The 18,068-nt window shown below is 36.1% G+C and overlaps 1 protein-coding gene across 4 annotated transcripts in view; it reads left to right on the forward strand.

The window, feature by feature from the left end:
* The window catches only part of AGO3 (argonaute RISC catalytic component 3), a 124,312-nt gene extending 107,643 nt beyond the window's left edge, over positions 1 to 16,669 (forward strand). For all 4 annotated transcript variants that reach the window (XM_020290527.2, XM_075996590.1, XM_075996576.1 and 1 more), the window contains 2 exons: positions 155 to 354; positions 898 to 16,669. In XM_020290527.2, coding sequence (XP_020146116.1) covers positions 155 to 354; positions 898 to 1,006 — 309 coding nt within the window. In that variant the 3' untranslated portion in view covers positions 1,007 to 16,669. The remainder of the gene's footprint in view (positions 1 to 154; positions 355 to 897) is intronic.
* The last annotated feature ends 1,399 nt before the right edge of the window (positions 16,670 to 18,068 follow it).

Raw genomic sequence — 18,068 nt, forward strand, 5'->3', positions numbered from 1 at the left:
TATAAGCAGAATCAACTAAATTTTTTAAATGATTATTGAAATAGAATGTATTTTAGTAATGTAAAAAGCTATATTTTACGTAACTTAGTCTGTACTGAATATATATTTAAAAATTTAAAGATCAACGGAACATGCCATTGCCTTCTCCGTATAGGGTACCAGCCGTCCTTCACACTATCATGTTTTATGGGATGATAACTGCTTTACTGCAGATGAACTTCAGCTGCTAACTTACCAGCTCTGCCACACTTACGTACGCTGTACACGATCGGTTTCTATACCTGCACCAGCGTATTATGCTCACCTGGTGGCATTCAGAGCCAGATATCATCTCGTGGACAAAGAACATGACAGGTAATATAAAAGCATAACAAATGTAAATTCTCACCCAAATCCAAATAGAGGGTCTGCATATTAAGATTTTCTTGGGAAATTTCTTTAAGCATTTCTCTGTAAGCATGTGCCTTTCTATTTGCCATAAAGTACTGCCACTTAGAATTAAAATTCTACAAATTATTAGAAGAGTCAGTGATCTGTATGAAAAGTGATAATAGAACTGACTGCCCAAGAAGGTTTTCTATTGAAATATGCTGTCTAGGCTCATTAATAATAGAATGATATAGTGATTTAATTGTTTGCCAAATTAATTCAAAGGAAGATTATTGGTAATAATAAAAGTGATACATATGTAGAGACAAAATGATACCATGTCTGGGATTTGCTTCAGAATTAACCCTTGGGAGGTTAGAGAAGTAAAACAAAATTGGCCTTGAGTTAGTTCATTATGCCAGTCTCTATATTTTAATATTTTTGAAATTTGCTACAAGAAAGAATATTTTTTCAGAATTATTACATCAGACTAGAAAGTTTTTGTCTTCATTGCCACTTCTCTTACAGTGCTGAAGGAAGTCACGTTTCAGGACAAAGCAATGGGCGAGATCCACAAGCTCTGGCCAAGGCTGTACAAATTCACCAGGATACCTTACGCACAATGTACTTTGCTTAAAAAGTCTAAGTATATTCTCTGAGAGGAAGAACTGAAAGATGAATCAACATACAACGTATGTGTTTAGTGGAGTCAGTTGAATAGGGATACCTCTAGCCATACAGAAACCAACACTGTGTGGGGGCCAGCGTCTGATCCTTATGTTGATACAAGGAAGATTGTTTACTTCATCAAGGAACACAGCATAATTATGCAATATGAAACCAGCCAACTGCTTTTTGTGCGGTCTCCTGTAGGAAGTTTCGCGATTGTTTTGTTTTCATTTCTTGTAGTCTAACCCTTTTAATGCCTTTACCTCAAGTTGCTTGGCAGCACAACTATCTTTGCAAAAAAAGTAAAGAAAAAGTAAATTATGGTTTAAAAACTACACACCTACATGAATAATCAAAGTGATTGTTCACAATTAAGTGTGCAAAAAAATTAATGTGCGTTCATATGTTCTTGTAAAAGGTGTCTGTATTTTTTAAATATATACATGCATACTTCATATGCGTATATATCTGATCTGGATTGACAATAGATATATATGTGTCTGTGTATATATTTTATAATTCATTCCATTGGGGAACTTTCTTTCCCTTTTAATCTCCCCTCACTGCCACCTTTATTTCTCTCTCTACCTCCCTTGCCTTCATCACCTACATTTTTTTCCTAATGCTACCACTGACATTCAGATGTTCATATAACTGGTTCATTTGAATGTGAAATATGACAAACTAGATTTCTACTTTTATTTTGCACACCCTGCTCCTGTCTCCTATCTCATACACAATTCTGAGTCCTCAACTCTTGATATTGCTGTCTTAACAAACAAAATTATTATATATATATATATAAAAACACATACACACACATATATATGTTTTTGTGAGAGTGTGTGCCCCTTCCCGCTGTGAACATACATTGTCCATTTGTGCAGTGTGTACATAAGTAGTAGCAACTTTTTCTTTAGTGAGTTTGTTAAAGCTGCTATAAATATAAAACCTTGTCAGAGATGTAACTCTTTCTCTCTGATAAGTGATATATATTCTAAAGTCTTCTGTTTCTGTAGGTTATACATGGAAATCCCTTAAAGCTTTTATAAAGGGTAAATATTTTAAGATTGGAACTTTGTAGGGTTGAGGCCTCTGAAATTGGGTTGAGAAAGAAGGGGGTGTAGGAGATTTTTTTGTTTTTTGATAGTTTACTTGCTGCCTCTCATACCTTAATGTGATTTCATATATATATTTTTATATATATGTATGTGTGTATATATAAACATATATGTATGTGTTTTGAAGTATAGCTTCCTTTTCTTTTATATTTATTAGAATAGTGCTTTAATAATTATAGAACCGTATTGGCAACATCTTTTATAGAAATGTAATCATGTTTATTTTAAAAACCTTCAACTTGTTTTTGCTATCTTTTAGTGCAATAAGCAATTTCAAAGGAAGGTCGTGTCTGCTTGACTCTGTACCACAGATAATAGGACGAACAGGCACCTCCATAATTTTAAAAGGGCAAAGTAATACAGCCTTAATTTCAGAAGGAAAGTTTTTTGTTTTTTTTTTTTAACTCGATGCATTTAGCTGGATATTTTTTTTTTATTTTTTTAACTAGAAGGAAAGTTTTGTAATTTTCATTTTTAAAGCATATCTTTTAAAAATCATAATGAAAATGAAGAAAGTAAAATTGCATAAATGAGTCTGACCTTAAATATTAAAAATAAACTTGAACTTTGAATTAAGAAATGATAGTGAACAGCTTAAGATTTAGAAGATATTTAAATTCTTTGAAAATAGATCATGTTTATTGAGGAACCATACTGGCTAGGTTCCCATTTTCATTTGTAAGAAAATGTAAGATGATTTTAAAAAACATTTTTTGCTAATTTATCACCAGTCTAACTTTCCTTTTAAAATTAAGGTGATAATGACAAAAGAAGTTAGGCCTTTGATTATTTTAAATGAATAAATCACTGAAATGTGGGGAAGGTTTTTATTGATTTCACTTTAAGATATTAAAAAGTACTATAAAGCTGTCAAAACCGAGTTTATCAGTAACATTGGATTCAGGGGAGCTTTGCACTTTGTAACTCATGAAAACTGCATTTTGACTTTTTTTTTGCACTGGTTCACAGTATAGATACTACAGATTGTTTCCAGTGGGCATTGTTGTTAGCCTTCCAGAATTCCATCTGCACATGAAAACTAATGGATTTAGATCTTTAGTTTCTCTTTTACCTGTAATCCACTATTATTGCCAATTTACTGTATTTTGAGCCTAAGATCTGAGCCCATGTACTCCAACAGACATGAAATCTTTTGTCCCTCTGCCAGAAAACTAAGAAAGTACTGTATTTTGTATGCTTATTATTTTGAAGTACCTGAAATGCAATTTACAACACTGTTTCAAAGAGCTTTACAAAAGGTAATATTTATATAGTATATACATTTTTTCTCCCAGCCTTCTCCCCTGTCCTTCAAAATAATTTTCTATAAAATATGTTTTCTTTAACACTGAAATTTCACTCAATATAGTCAGTGGGCAAGAGAAGAAAATAGTATATCCCGGATGGTAAAAACTTAATTGGTCTATGCTTGCTTATTATGATTAAAGCATCTACCTTTAGCCACAGGACTTGCACAGGTTCATTTGGGAAACATTAGGAAACAACTGCATATACCCTTTCCCTATTTACTCCTTTAACTAATTGTTAGTTGCTTAGTCTCACATGTGCTAGAATGAAGCCCTTAATTTAAATCTATTTGGAAGGATTTTTTTTAAGAAGAGAAATATTTTTTCTAAAATACAGGCCAGGCATAGTGGGTCATGCCTATAATCCTAGTGCTTTGGGAGGCTGAGGCAAGAGGATTGCTTGAGGCCAGGAGTTTGAGACCAGCCTAGGCAACATAGCGAGACCCTGTCTCTACAAATATAAATAAATGAATTAGCTGGCATGGTGGCATGTGCCTGTAGTCCTAGCTACTTGGGAAACTGAAGCAGGAGGATCACTTGAACCCCAGAATTCAAGGTTATAGTGAGCTGTGATCAGGCTACTGCACTCAAACTTGGGTGACAGAGTGAGACCCTATCTCTAAAACGATAAAATAATATATTAGAATGTACTTACATATTCAACATTGCTAGTTTAAGGTTGATTAACATGGAAGAATATATATAGTATTTATCTATTTTGCTTATTAGAAGATTGGTATGTAGAACTTAATTACAAGAAACTTTGTGCGGAGAATTTTAAGATAAAAGGCTAAGTGACAACTACTTCTTGAAATTTGTTCTAATTATTACTAATTATGTTTTTGTTATTATGTTTTGTTATTACTAATTATTATTTGTTCTAATTATGCACTTCTGGTGTAGGATTTCTAATATCTTTTTTATTTAAAAAAATATGTTTTTGACCTTTCTACTCCTGCCCTTGCTCACTAACTATATCATGAAAGCTAAATTTTGGTCTGCAGCTTTCTATGATGTATCATAAAAGAGGGACTTTAAAATGTCATTCCCAGCAACTAGTATAATTGATTTTCATATGAAGAAGAGTTGGGAGTTTAATGTATATTCTTGATAGCAACTATGTCTATAACATGCAGATACATGTTACTATATTACAGTACCAAATTACTGGCATTGAGGACCATACATTTTATAATATTGTAGCTGCTATATTTATTTAGGTAGAGTCTCACAGTTACTGCACTAAACAATGAGATGAGCAGGATTCAAGGCTAGTGTTTGACCCTTATTTTTCTAAATAAGAATAAGGACATGAAATATCTAGATAACAAAGGGTGCTGCCTTTTTAGTTTCAATTTAATATCAGGATATTCTTTGTTTTAGAAATGTGGGTTTTGACTTATAGTTTTAAAAAGGGTACCTCAACCTTCTTAGTACTGATTTTTGGCACATTTTCACAAAAATACAGGTGCCCTTTCTCTTCTTAATAGTTAACTTTTAACAAGTTTCTTGGAAAAACTGTTCTTCTGTGGAAATATTCCTGTTTATAACCTACTAATTTATTTCTCTTCCTAGAAGTCACTCTAGAAGGGATTCCAGTAGGAATGTACTCAGTGTTTTGGGGAGTACTTTATAAAGATTCATCTCGGCCAGGCGCGGTGGCTCATGCCTGTAATCCTAGCACTCTGAGAGGCTGAGGCGGGCGGATTGCTCAAGGTCAGGAGTTCGAAACTAGCCTGAGCAAGAGCGAGACCCGTCTCTACTATAAATAGAAAGAAATTAATTGGCCAACTAAAAATATATACAAAATAATTTAGCCGGGCATGGTGGCGCATTCCCTGTATTCCCAGCTACTCGGGAGGCTGAGGCAGGAGGATTGCTTGAGCCCAAGAGTTTGAGGTTGCTGTGAGCTAGGCTGATGCCACAGCACTCTAGCCTGGGCAAACAGAGTGAGACTGTGTCTCAAAAAAAAAAAGATTCATCTCTACCTTCCTGCTTAGGGACTTCCAGCCTTCTAAAGACCTGTATAATAGTTTTTCATGCTAGGTTCTCTATGACCCAGCACTGCCTAATGTTTGCTTGTACACGCTCTTGGATTTTAGTATGATAGACCTCCTAACAGACTTAGAGTCATGACACATTTAAGGTATGTCTAGGGAAATAAAAGCTGAATTGCCATTCAGTAAGAATGGCTGGCAGAAAATGTCAGTGTTAAAGGAACCCGAAGCACTGAGAGTGCCAGTAATAGATCTGAAGTATTTAGATGGATTACAGACTAAGAATTAGAGACCATTCTTATTCAAGGAACTTGGTCTGTTCAGAGGCTGACATGAATTTGTCAAGGGCGGTGACTCTTATGAAATTCAAGAAGCAAACCACTTGGATACAGGTAGAATATTTTGTAGTCTTCCCATTTCAAACTTGATATTAATGTTTTGCCAAGAGGTTTAACTGACAACTTTGCAGAATTTTCACTTAGTATCATTGAACCTCAGTTAAATGTTTAACTCATCCTCTTAAGATGTTCTTCTGTTGAAGAGACAAGTTGCCCTTAACAGTAACTTGCTACTTAAATTACCTCTTATGAGTTAGCAAAGCTGCACAAAGACATCTTAGTCTGGCATGTTAGTCTGGCATGTTTATTTTGGCTTTTTTATCAGTATGAAGTAAGTGTTAGTCCTTTTCATTCTTTCTGAGAATTCATGAATGTCTTGAAGCTTCCATAGTAATAGTTAGAGGCTTTACATCAAGTGGGGCCTTCCTGAGTGCTAGTATAACCCTGATGTATAGTCTTTGTTTTCCTGTTTCTCTCCCATTTCGTCATATAATGCACTTTGTGATTCTATAGGAGTCAAAAAATAAGCCAAGAATAGATATGTAAAAATCAGCACAGAAATCAGAAAAATGAGACTTTTCTCCAAAAAAATATTTTTTAAAAAAATTTCTGTTTATGCTAAGAACATTTTTGATCAGTGACAATGTTAGGAATGATAAATGTGATTAGTGAATGCCAAGCTGAGTCCCAGGAAGGGCAGAGGGGGAATATATATATTATAGTAAGTGTGTATATGTCTCACAAAGGGAAAAACTGTTTTGACATTTTTCCTATTTTTAAAAATAGTATACTTAAGTTCATAATTTTCCATGTCAGCATAAATTTTTTAAACTAAGATACGATGGTCAAGGCTTGTGCTAATAATATCAAATGTTAGTTGAAATTTATTTTACTTTACTAATCAAAAATAGTACTCCAGAGTTTTATATCATTGATTAAATCTCAAGATTTTTTGTTCTTAAAGTATGGAAGTTAAAGATCTTAGTTTGAGGCCAGGCGTAGTAGCTCACGCCTGTAATCCTAGCACTCTGGGAGGCTGAGGCAGGCGGATTGCTCCAGGTCCAAGAGTTCGAAACCAACTCTGAGCAAGAGCGAGACCCTGTCTCTAGTAAAAATAGAAAAAAATTAATCGGCCAACTAAAAATATATAGAAAAAATTAGCCGGGCATGGTGGCGCATCCCTGCAGTCCCAGCTACTCGGGAGGCTGAGGCAGGAGGATCACTTGAGCCCAGGAGTTTGAGGTTGCTGTGAGCTAGGCTGACGCCACGGCACTCACTCTAGCCTGGGCAACAAAGTGAGACTCTGTCTCAAATAAAAGATCTTAATTTGAATTAAACATAGAAGGATGATAAATGTCATATAGAGGGTTGAGATTTACCAATGAGAAACCCTGTTAAAGTATCAGGTAACAAACTGTGACAAATTAGAATCCTGTCAGATTATCTGTCCAGCCACTGGGCTCCCTTTCTTTTTGAAACCAATGTCTGAAGTAACCAAAATCTGATGTTGTATCTATGTTAGGGTCTCAGTAAAGCAAAGATGTTCTTCAGGGTAGACTCTGAATTAAATTTTTACATCATTTTTTAAAGTGAGGCGGTTCTTAGAAAGTGCCTTTTCAGAAGATGGTGCTGTAGATTTTTATTTTTCAAATAGTATAAGGCTAAAAATTTTAAAGATAAATTATTTTAGAACTTCAAGAGTGTGACAGTTTCAATGTTACTCGTTCTGCATCTGGTCCAAGGGAACCAAGAAAAGCTTTTATGCAGTAAAGTGTCTAGGTAAATGCTCACCAAATTTATTTTTGTAAATTTAAAAACAATTTTTAAACAGAATTAGCCCTTTTAATCCTCAACTGTGTTAGAGTTAATCTATAATGCATGTAAGACAGCAAATCTGCTTAACTTTTTAATAAGATTAAGGATAAAGTAGCAATTACCCAAAAGGAAAGATAACTTGCCAGGAAATATATGTCATAGACTACTTTTTTTCGGTGTAGATGAGCCTTTCATAAGGTTGTAAAGACAACCTTTTCTAATTAATCATTGTTAAGGAAAACTGCTTATAAAGGGAAAGCCGAGTCATCATTCAGATCAGCTTAAGAGAGAAAGCAAAATAATTATATTGTTACCTTTAGGGGAAAATTTCTTTTTTAGACACCAAGAAATATTTTAAATGATTTCTTCTTTTTTCTAAGGTGGGAGAACTATGAAAAATGATGATAAGGCATTTAAAAAGGCATGATCAGTTAATTTGAAGTAGAATATATAAAACTGGGCTTTATCACATTCTTGGGAGATAAAATTTTTTTAAAAAACACAACAAAATCAGGCTTTGGGGGAAATAAGCAAAAGAAAGGAAAATAGTAAGTTCCTTCATACTTATTGGAAATTTAGTGATCTACCAGAAAACAATTCTGCCTTGTACTAGGAAGTAGTAAACAGCAGTAAATGATCACCTAACCAGTTTTTGCTTGTGAATTTGGTGAGCATTCCTCCAAAAAAGACTAAAAACAAACAAAAAACACTACACCTCAGTAATCTTATATGCTGCATTATGTAATAATGATAGTAAAATTATACTGATTGTTTGGAGTGTACTGTGTCTGTTTGCAAATATACATGCACATTAAACTTTTTCATTTTTTATAATGTCTTAATAGCAATTACAAGTTTATTTTTGTTAAGATTAATTTTTCTATTGTGATGTTTATATTTATTGGCAATTCATGTGCAACTTTTATATTTTGCTTAGATGTTGGTTTTAAGGTATTTTATTTTTATAGATATTTCTAGCTTTTCTTCTTTCTTTGTAATATTAGCAAAGATTAAGATGAAGTATTAATATACCAACCAAACTACTAATTCCATAAAGTCTAGGGTTTGGGTTTTTACTAATAAACCATTAATGCTGTTTTCTAACTTAGAATATTTAATGTTGTTTATATTATGGGCATTAAGACAGTCTTTAGACAGATTTCTACATGTGGATGGGAGATGGGACTTTCCTATAAATTAGATCTTTTTTTTTCTTTTAGTAGCAAACTAACAGATAAGATTTATTTTACCTGGGCTGGGCGAGGTGGCGGTGGCTCACGCCTGTAATCCTGGCACTCTGGGAGGCCGAGGCGAGAGGATCGCTCAAGGTCAGGAGTCCGAAACCAGCCTGAGCAAGAGTGAGACCTCATCTCTACTAAAAATAGAAAGCAATTAATTGGCCAACTAAAATATATATACAGAAAAAGTTAGCCGGGCATGGTGGTGCATGCCTGTAGTCCCAACTACCCAGAGAGACTCTGTCTCAAAAAAAAAAAAAAAGAAAAGATTTATTTTACCTGATTGCAGTTTTTGGGAAACCCATCAAATAAATGTTATTAATATATTTCCTTTTTTAACTTTTGATACATTGAAGCTGCTTAAATGGCCGCATTGTTCAGCATTAGGATTATGAATCCATTTTTATAGGCCTAGAAAACAAATAAATGGTCTAGAACTCACAGATAATTGACTTTGAAGTGAAATTTTCCCCCCTTAATTATATGGAAGATTTATTAGTCTGATCTTTTCCGTAGCATACTTTTAAAGTGATTCAAACCCTTGAGTATCAGCGAAGAAATCAAGTTTAAGTGGCTAGGGAGGCCGGCACGGTGGCTCACGCCTGTAATCCTAGCACTTTGGGAGGCTAAAGCAGGAGGATTACTTGAGGTCAGGAGTTTGAAACCAGCCTGAGCAAGAGCGAGACCCCGTCTCTACTATAAATAGAAAGAAATTAATTGGCCAACTGATATATATATAAAAAATTAGCCGGGCATGGTGGCACATGCCTGTAGTCCCAGCTACTCGGGAGGCTGAGGCAGAAGGATCACTCGAGCCCAGGAGTTTGAGGTTGCTGTGAGCTAGGCTGACGCCACGGCACTCACTCTAGCCTGGACAACAAAGCGAGACTCTGTCTCAAAAAAAAAAAAAAAAAAAAAAAAGTACATTTAGGCCGGGCGCTGTGGCTCACGCCTGTAATCCTAGCTCTTGGGAGGCCAAGGCGGGCGGATTGCTCAAGGTCAGGAGTTCGAAACCAGCCTGAGCAAGAGCGAGACCCCGTCTCTACTATAAATAGAAATAAATTAATTGGCCAACTAATATGTACAGAAAATATAGCCTGTATTCCCAGCTACTCGGGAGGCTGAGGCAGCAGGATCGTTTGAGCCCAGGAGTTTGAGGTTGCTGTGAACTAGGCTGATGCCATGGCACTCACTCTAGCCTGGGCAACAAAGTGAGACTCTGTCTCAAAAAAAAAGGGTATTCCCTTCAGAAGGTAAAATATTTCCATTATATTTTTACACTGTGAATTTGCTTGGTAATGAATTCTTTTTATTAGAAATTAAAAGATAAACTTTATCACTTACTCTGACTTCTAAATTCTAAATTACTGGCATTCAATATATGATGTTTTACTATAGTATATTCTATTCTTCCACTGAGAGGGAGGGAGGGAAATGGGAAAGTTTCAAGTAATTATAAATGGGAAAATTTTATTTTTATAGTATGTAAATTTTACAGTTTCAAATGAATCAGCATGTGATTTCATATAGACATTAGCCATTTCATTTATTTCTGCATTTTTGCCAGTTATATTAGTTTGCTTTATAATACACTATTCTGAGTTACTTCCTTCATCCATGTATCATTGGTACTTTGATTATAGGAATTTGTTACTACTAAGTAGAAATTAAATATGGTTCAAGCAATCAGATACATTTTTGCTGCAAATATATGTCCCCCTTTTAAGGATATTTATTGTGCTTATAACCTTAACAGTTTTATTCATTATATTTCAACATGTCCTAGGTTGACAGGCATATAATTCTTGAAGACCAAGGATGCCTTTAGACCTGTGTTTTCTTTTTTCCTTCTGAAAAGTTCATAGGAACCTGACACATAGAACTTATTTTGCTGCTTTAACTAATTGGCTCCACAAATCCTGGTGCCTGGCATTGGTGCCACATTACCACAGTGAAGTACTTGATGGCTTGTTCATGTTGAGTCCACCTCTTAAGAGAGGAATATTTGTGCAATATTTAATATGTCATCCCCAAAAAGAACTGTCATGAAAAGTCTTAAGAGTAGAAAACATATGGGAGTGCTGGTTATTAGAGGTTTGCTTTTTTGGTTTTATTCTTTCTAGAAATTGACTGCACATCTGTAATTTTATGTTTGAATTTTGAGGCTATACCAGAGACTAGAGAGGAAGATTATGTTGATATTCGGTACCTAAAACTTTCATCTTTATTTCATGGTTTTTGGTCAGAAAAACAAACGAAAACACTTAATTTTTGCTCTTTAATAGTCTGTTTAAGAACCAAAGAAAGAAAAACTCTTTTGCAAAAGTGTTGCATATTTGTCTCTTTCTTTGTATAGGAATTTGTGGAAACAGGAAGTCTTTGTAAAGAAATGGACTAATGGGATTGTGAGAATATAGTGAAGGGAAAGGAGGATAAAGTTGCTTTGCTGGGATCCTTTGTCAGAAACCTTACAATTATTTAATAATTGCAGACTTCTCACAACTGTGTAGTAAAAGAGCAACTGTTGCTATTTGAACCTACAGAAGAGACCTAAGAAGAGTGCCTCTGTAATCTAAATTTAAATGACGTCCCAGATCCAAAGCTGCATCTAATCCCAATAAATATGAGAAGTCTTGGAAGTTGCTTCTGAATTATAATAAAGAAATTAACAGCTGGCCAGGCATGGTGGCTCACGCCTGTAATCCTAGCACTCTGGGAGGCCAAGGTGGGAGGATCACTCAAGGTCAGGAGTTTGAAACCAGCCTGAGCAAGAGTGAGACCCGTCTCTACTAAAAATAGAAAGAAATTAATTGGCCAACTAAAAATATATAGAAAAAATTAGTCGGGCATGGTGGCTCATCCTTGTAGTCCCAGCTACTTGGGAGGCTGAGGCAAGAGGATTGCTTGAGCCCAGGAGTTTGAGGTTGCTGTGAGCTAGGCTGATGCCACAGCATTCTAGCCCAGGTAACATAGATTCTGTCTCCTCAAAAAAAAACAACAAATTAAAGTATTTATCCTCAAATAGAGCCATGGCCTTGCTTTCAACATAGCTTTTCTAGTTTTCCCCTTTACGTAGAAAACACCAAGTAGGGCCTTCCCAGACTTTAGACAGTCTAACCTGGTTAATGGATACAATTTGGTCCCACAGAATTTAACAAGAGGAATATTTGATTTTGGTAACAACAGACTTGATCACCAATAGTAATTAATTAGAAATATCTCCCTGTTTCATAGAGAATGATCTCTTATTATTGATGATGACCCTGCAAATGTACATGTGTCCTTTTTCTAATTCAAAAATCAGGAACAGTAATCACTAACTGAAATCTTCTAGTAGTTTGTCCCTACAAGATTTTTTAAAAATTTTCCTGGAACTTTCTCATTTCTTATCCCAGGTTACAAACCATTTCCTCTCTAAAAAGGAAATAAGAAAATGGACTTAGAGGCAGTTTATGTAGAATTCTATGGGTAAGACAGGGCGATGTGGCTCACATCTATAATCCTAGCACTCTAGGAGGTAGGGGACAGAGGATCATTTGAGGTCAGGAATTTGAGACCAGCCTGGGCAAGAGCAAGTCCTTGTCTCTGCTGAAAATAGAAAAAAATTAGCTGGGCATGGTGGCACGTGCCTGTCGTCCCAGCTATTTGGGAGGCTGAGGCGGAAGGATCATTTGAGCCCTGGAGTTTGCGGTTGCTGTAATGCCATGACATTCTAGCATGGGTGACAGAGCGAGACGCTGTCTCAAAAAAAAGAAAAAGAATGCTGTGAGTAAATAATAAGAGTCTTTAAAATACTTAGGGACAGAGGATCACATGCCACAAGTTATATAGCTTGATTGAGAAAAATATTTTAGCATATTTTTCATGTTTGTGTTCTAAATTTTGTTTCCTTTGACATAGCATTCTCTGATTTACTTGAGTGCCACTATTGTTATACAATCAGTATGTTATGCCATTTATGAATCATGCAGTTCTTCTTTTGCTCCCCTGTACACAGATACAAACATAAACACGACACTTAAAAACAGAAGGGGGGGGGAGTAAAACAAAAAAGCAATAATGAGAATCATTACAATGTAACTTTAATTAATAAAAATAAAAAGATGGCTCATGCCTGTAATCCTAGCACTCTGGGAGGCCAAGGCAGGTGGATTACTCGAGGTCAGGAGTTCGAAACCAGCCTGAGCAAGAGCGAGACCCCATCTCTACTATAAATAGAAAGAAATTAATTGGCCAACTAATATATATAGGAAAAATTAGCTGGGCATGGTGGCGCATGCCTGTAGTCCCAGCTACTCGGGAGGCTGAGGCAGCAGGATTGCTTGAGCCCAGGAGTTTGAGGTTGCTGTGACCTAGGCTGATGCCACGGCACTTAACTCTAGCCTGGGCAACAAAGCGAGACTCTGTTTTAAAAAAAAGAAACTCTAACTCAGTTAAGTGAGAATTAAGATTGAAATGTTAGCCAGGCACTGTGGCTCATGCCTGTAGTCCCAGTACTTTGGGAGGCCGAAGTGGATGGATCCTTTGAGGCCACGAGTTCAAGATCAGCCTTGGCAACATAACAAGACCCTGTCTCTGCAAAACAATTTAAAAATTAGCCAAGTGAGCTATGATTGCACCACTGCACTCCAGCCTGAGTGACACAGCAAGACCCTGTCTCTAAAAAAGAAAAGAAAAAGTGTTAATGTTACAGATATTATCTCTAGCCATAGAACTTTTTGCTAGCTATAAAATGCTAATGTGAACAGAATATATATCAGGAATATGATGTATTATAGAACAGTGATAAGTTTATTATTGAAAGTATGCTAGGTGTGGTGGTGTGCACCTGTAGTCTCAGTTACTGGGGAAGCTGAGGCAGAAAAAATAATTATTTTTTTAATTCAACCCATTTTGTAGTCAAACCGGAGCTATAAGGGAGAAGGCAAAAGGTGTTTTTAAATGCAGGAACTTTTAAAAGGTCCCAACTGGAAAAAGACTATTGAGAACTTATTGCCTTTGAGAGTAGGAAAGGGCTCTAGAACATGACCCAGAGACTTGGGTTTAGTCATAGCTCTACCATGGTTTTGCTCTGTGTCCTTAGCCAATTTCCTTGATCTCTGTGTGCCTCCTTTCCCTTATAAACAATAGTGATGATACCTGCCCTCGCCTACCTCACTAAACTGCAAGAATAAGATAATGTTTGTGAAAGTGAGTTCTCCAAAGGGAAAGCTATTCAGAAGTTCAGGGTAATGGAATAGTGTTATATGAAGGATTTGATTCCAGTTTGCAACTGAGAAAAATGTCAATTACCATAGATGATTTTATGAGACAGGTATAAGAGAAACATAGGCCTTATCATGGTATGGTGTTCACTTACAAGCTTATCCTGCTGTTTCTTCCCTCCCATATATTCAACACGTGGCCGTATTTTTGTTTATAATAATCCTTGGCAAAAGCGTAACTTTTCAAAAACCAAACTCCTTTTAGTGGTGCTATGGCAGCTGCAATTGTATTTTTGAGTTAGATTAATGTGGTGAAACCACCAGATACTCAGAAATTAACTTCACCTTTTGCCTTGAGGCACTTTTGCTACATGATGGCATCACAGGGTGTTGTACAACCAGAGTTACCCTCTTGTTTCTTGGCAAATTTTTGGTACCTTTTTTTGAAGTAGAGGGTTAAGTTTTAAGAAGGAAAGTGAGCTTATTTCACCCATTGCTTTGCAGAATTAAACTTTGCTTTACTTTAAAAATTCCAGTCATCATATACTTGTAAAAGTTAAAATATAGTGAAAGTTTTTTCTTCATGTTAATTGAATTCTGGGCACCTGCAGGTCATATCGGTGTCTGGCCCAGTTATCTTCATGGATCATGGCAGGACCTTACATTTCAACCCAATTATGCATTTCCATGGGGACAGGGGGATTCTGTTACTAGGAAATTACAAAGGAAACACCACTGCAGGGGGTATAAGTAATTCCTTACTGCAACAGACAGGATTTTTTTTAAAGAAAAAGGATGCATTTTAGGTACACAAGGTATGGATGCATTCAACATTCACTTTTATCTCTATAGATGCTGACTTCTCCTTGTTGCAGGAAGTTGGACTTTTCCAGCTCATTGCTAACAAAGGTGCACTAGTTTCATAGGACAATGAGAATTTCAGTTATTGAAAATGAAAGGTTGGGGCAATTCATGCTTGAAAAATGAACAAAAAAATCAACCTTGTGCAGTGAAATAGCTAACATTGCTATTTCAGGAATACTTATAAACAAGTTTTGCTATAATGTGTAGCTTTAATGTCTCTTTTCAGTTATGGACCCATAAAAGTAGTCTATCTTGTGAGTAAAGATCATTCTTGTGGACTGGTATATGAATGCATTCATAGGCTGTGGGAAGCAATGGTGTGTGTATGTGTGTATATATAAATATTTTATGTTTATAACACGGTGTATTAAGTTTATATAGAAAAAATAATGTTTCTTTAGTGTTTGGGGACTAAAATTATAATATGATCATTCCAGTGTAATCTAACCATTCACTCTAGAATTTCTATTATATTTCTGTTATATACAATGCACACAAATGTACACCCCTAAAGCATTGCTAACTGCTCCCACTTTAGGTAATTGCTGCTTTTTTAAAAAACCCTATGTAATGGAGGAAGAAATAGCATTTTTTTTTTAAACGGGGTTTTTCTGAAGAGTAAAATGTAAATATAGGACATGTGGGGAGGGTGGGGCCACCTGTAAAATGTCCTGAGGATGGACAGATAGCCTTTTAAATTTTACTTTTTAACCATCTTGACCGTGTGTGCCTATTTGTATTGCAGATGTGAACTACTATTTTTGGGGGTTGATATCAGTATGTTTTGAAACTGAATTATTACATAAAGTCAGAGTAACCACTCTCCATCCTCCTTTTCCACATTAACTGTTCTTGCCAAATATTATATTTCTACTGATACCAAGTTTCAGCAAGGCAAAATGATGAAACTCTCCAACTTTCCTCATCTTCCCAACCCCTCTGTTTTATGCCTGGCTTTCTATTTTTTGTGACTTTTCATAAGTAAGAACAATTTACTGTTGTATTTAAAGACTGCAGAGTTTCAAAATGTTTAAGTCTTTTTAAAAAAATGTTTGGTTACACAGTAACATCAGTTAAAACAGTACAATAAGTCTAAGTCTGTAATATGCTCTAAGAGCAGATAAGATTTTGAATGACACTAAATTTGACTGCCACATTTCATTAAGAGGAAATTGGAACCTTATGGTGAAGAGTGGATGAGAGAGCAAGGCTATGATTTACATGTACTCACTGTATTCTTAGAGACACCAAATGCTGAATCCTATCACTGTGTAATTGGGGGCCAGGCCTTGGATTTGGTTGTCATCTTAACTCCTGAAGATTTATATATAATTATAATGAGCAGAAGGCAAATAAAGTTTTTGAACAAAAGTGCTTGTTTTCAGTATTTAAAATTGGGTAGTAAATTTTCTCTTTCACTTAAACTATCTTCCCAAAATAAATTACTACTAAAAACTTATGTATGAAATTGACAACCTTGAAGAAGCTGGTTTTTAAGGAGTTCAGTCACTTATTATATTTTATGTTAAATAAATTGTAATTCTTTCTGAGCCAAACTGTCACTAAAATGTCCTGTGACAGAACCACATCTTTTTTTTCTGCCATTCTGCCTATTGGAAGGGTTCTATGTTGTATTTGTTTTTAATCCTTGAGTTTAAAAAAATTAATGGTTTCAGTGTTGCTTAGCTTCAGTTTGAAGTGTAACTGTCACTAATAACTGCAATAAAAAGAAAAGCTTTGCTCCAAACTTTCTGTTGTGTGGTCATCATTACAGCTCTTCAGACTTAGGGAAGGGGAATCCATGTGAGACGGTGGGAAGAATTTAGGCTTTTGAGTCATGAAGTGCTGGCTTTAAACCTTGATTATTTGACACTCTGGGCAAGTTCCTTGATACTTCTAAATCTGTTGCCTTCAATATGAAAGAAGATAGTAGAACTAACTGTTGGGGCATTAAATGAGGTAACATATGGAAAGTATTTAACAGTGCTGAGTATGTTGGTGGAGCTCAGGTTTTAAGGACGTTCCCTATCTCTCCCACCTCTACCCATTTTTCCTTAAGTAAAAGACGTTGGGTGGAGTTGAAAGACAGGGAGGCAAAAACCAGGCTTACAAATTTTGCCAGGAGGTGAAAGAATTAAGAATGGATAAGAAAAAAATGAACCAGAAGCCCAGAAGTGGACACACATCCCAGGTATGAATTGCAAGAAAACATTGGACTAGGCCGGGCGTGGTGGCTCACGCCTGTAATCCTAGCACTCTGGGAGGCCAAGGTGGGCGGATTGCTCGAGGTCAGGAGTTCAAAACCAGCCTGAGCAAGAGCGAGACCCCGTCTCTACTATAAATAGAAAGAAATTTAATTGGCCAACTAATATATATATAGAAAAAATTAGCCGGGCATGGTGGTGCATACCTGTAGTCCCAGCTACTTGGGAGGCTGAGGCAGGAGGATTGCTTGAGCCCAGGAGTTTGAGGTTGCTGTGAGCTAGGCTGACACCATGGCACTCACTCTAGCCTGGGCAACAAAGCGAGACTCTGTCTCAAAAAAAAAAAAAAGAAAAGAAAAAAAAAAAGAAAACATTGGACTAAGATTCTGGAAACCAGCTGTCAACTCTCATAACTATATAACTTCAAGTATATCATTTTCCTTCATTTTATAATTGAAGTTATTGAGGCTGGGCGCGGTGGCTCATACCTATAATCCTAGCACTCTGGGAGGCTGAGGCTGGAGAATAGCTTGAGCTCAGGAGTTCGAGACCAGCCTGAGCAAGAGTGAGACCCCATCTATCTCTACTAAAAATAGAAAAAATTAGCCAGGCATGGTGGCGTGCACCTGTAGTCCTAGCTACTCAGGAGGCTGAGGCAGGTGGATCGCTTGAACCCAGGAGTTTGAGGTTGCTGTCAGCTAGGCTGATGCCACAGCACTCACCCGGGCAACAGAGTGAGACTCTGTCTCAAAAAATAAAAAAAATAATTGAAATTATTGAATTAAAATCAGAAATCTCTTGCACCCAATCTCATCTGATCTAGGAAGCTAAGCAGGGCCAGATGGGTTAATACTTGGATGGGAGAAATCTCAAGTTGGCAGGCCAATTTCAGTCTACAAATAATTTTTGTTTAGTGTTTACAATATTTTATTAGTTGCCAAT

The sequence above is a fragment of the Microcebus murinus genome, chromosome 2 (genome assembly GCF_040939455.1).
Source record: "Microcebus murinus isolate Inina chromosome 2, M.murinus_Inina_mat1.0, whole genome shotgun sequence".
In the NCBI taxonomy this organism is placed as follows: domain Eukaryota; kingdom Metazoa; phylum Chordata; class Mammalia; order Primates; family Cheirogaleidae; genus Microcebus; species Microcebus murinus.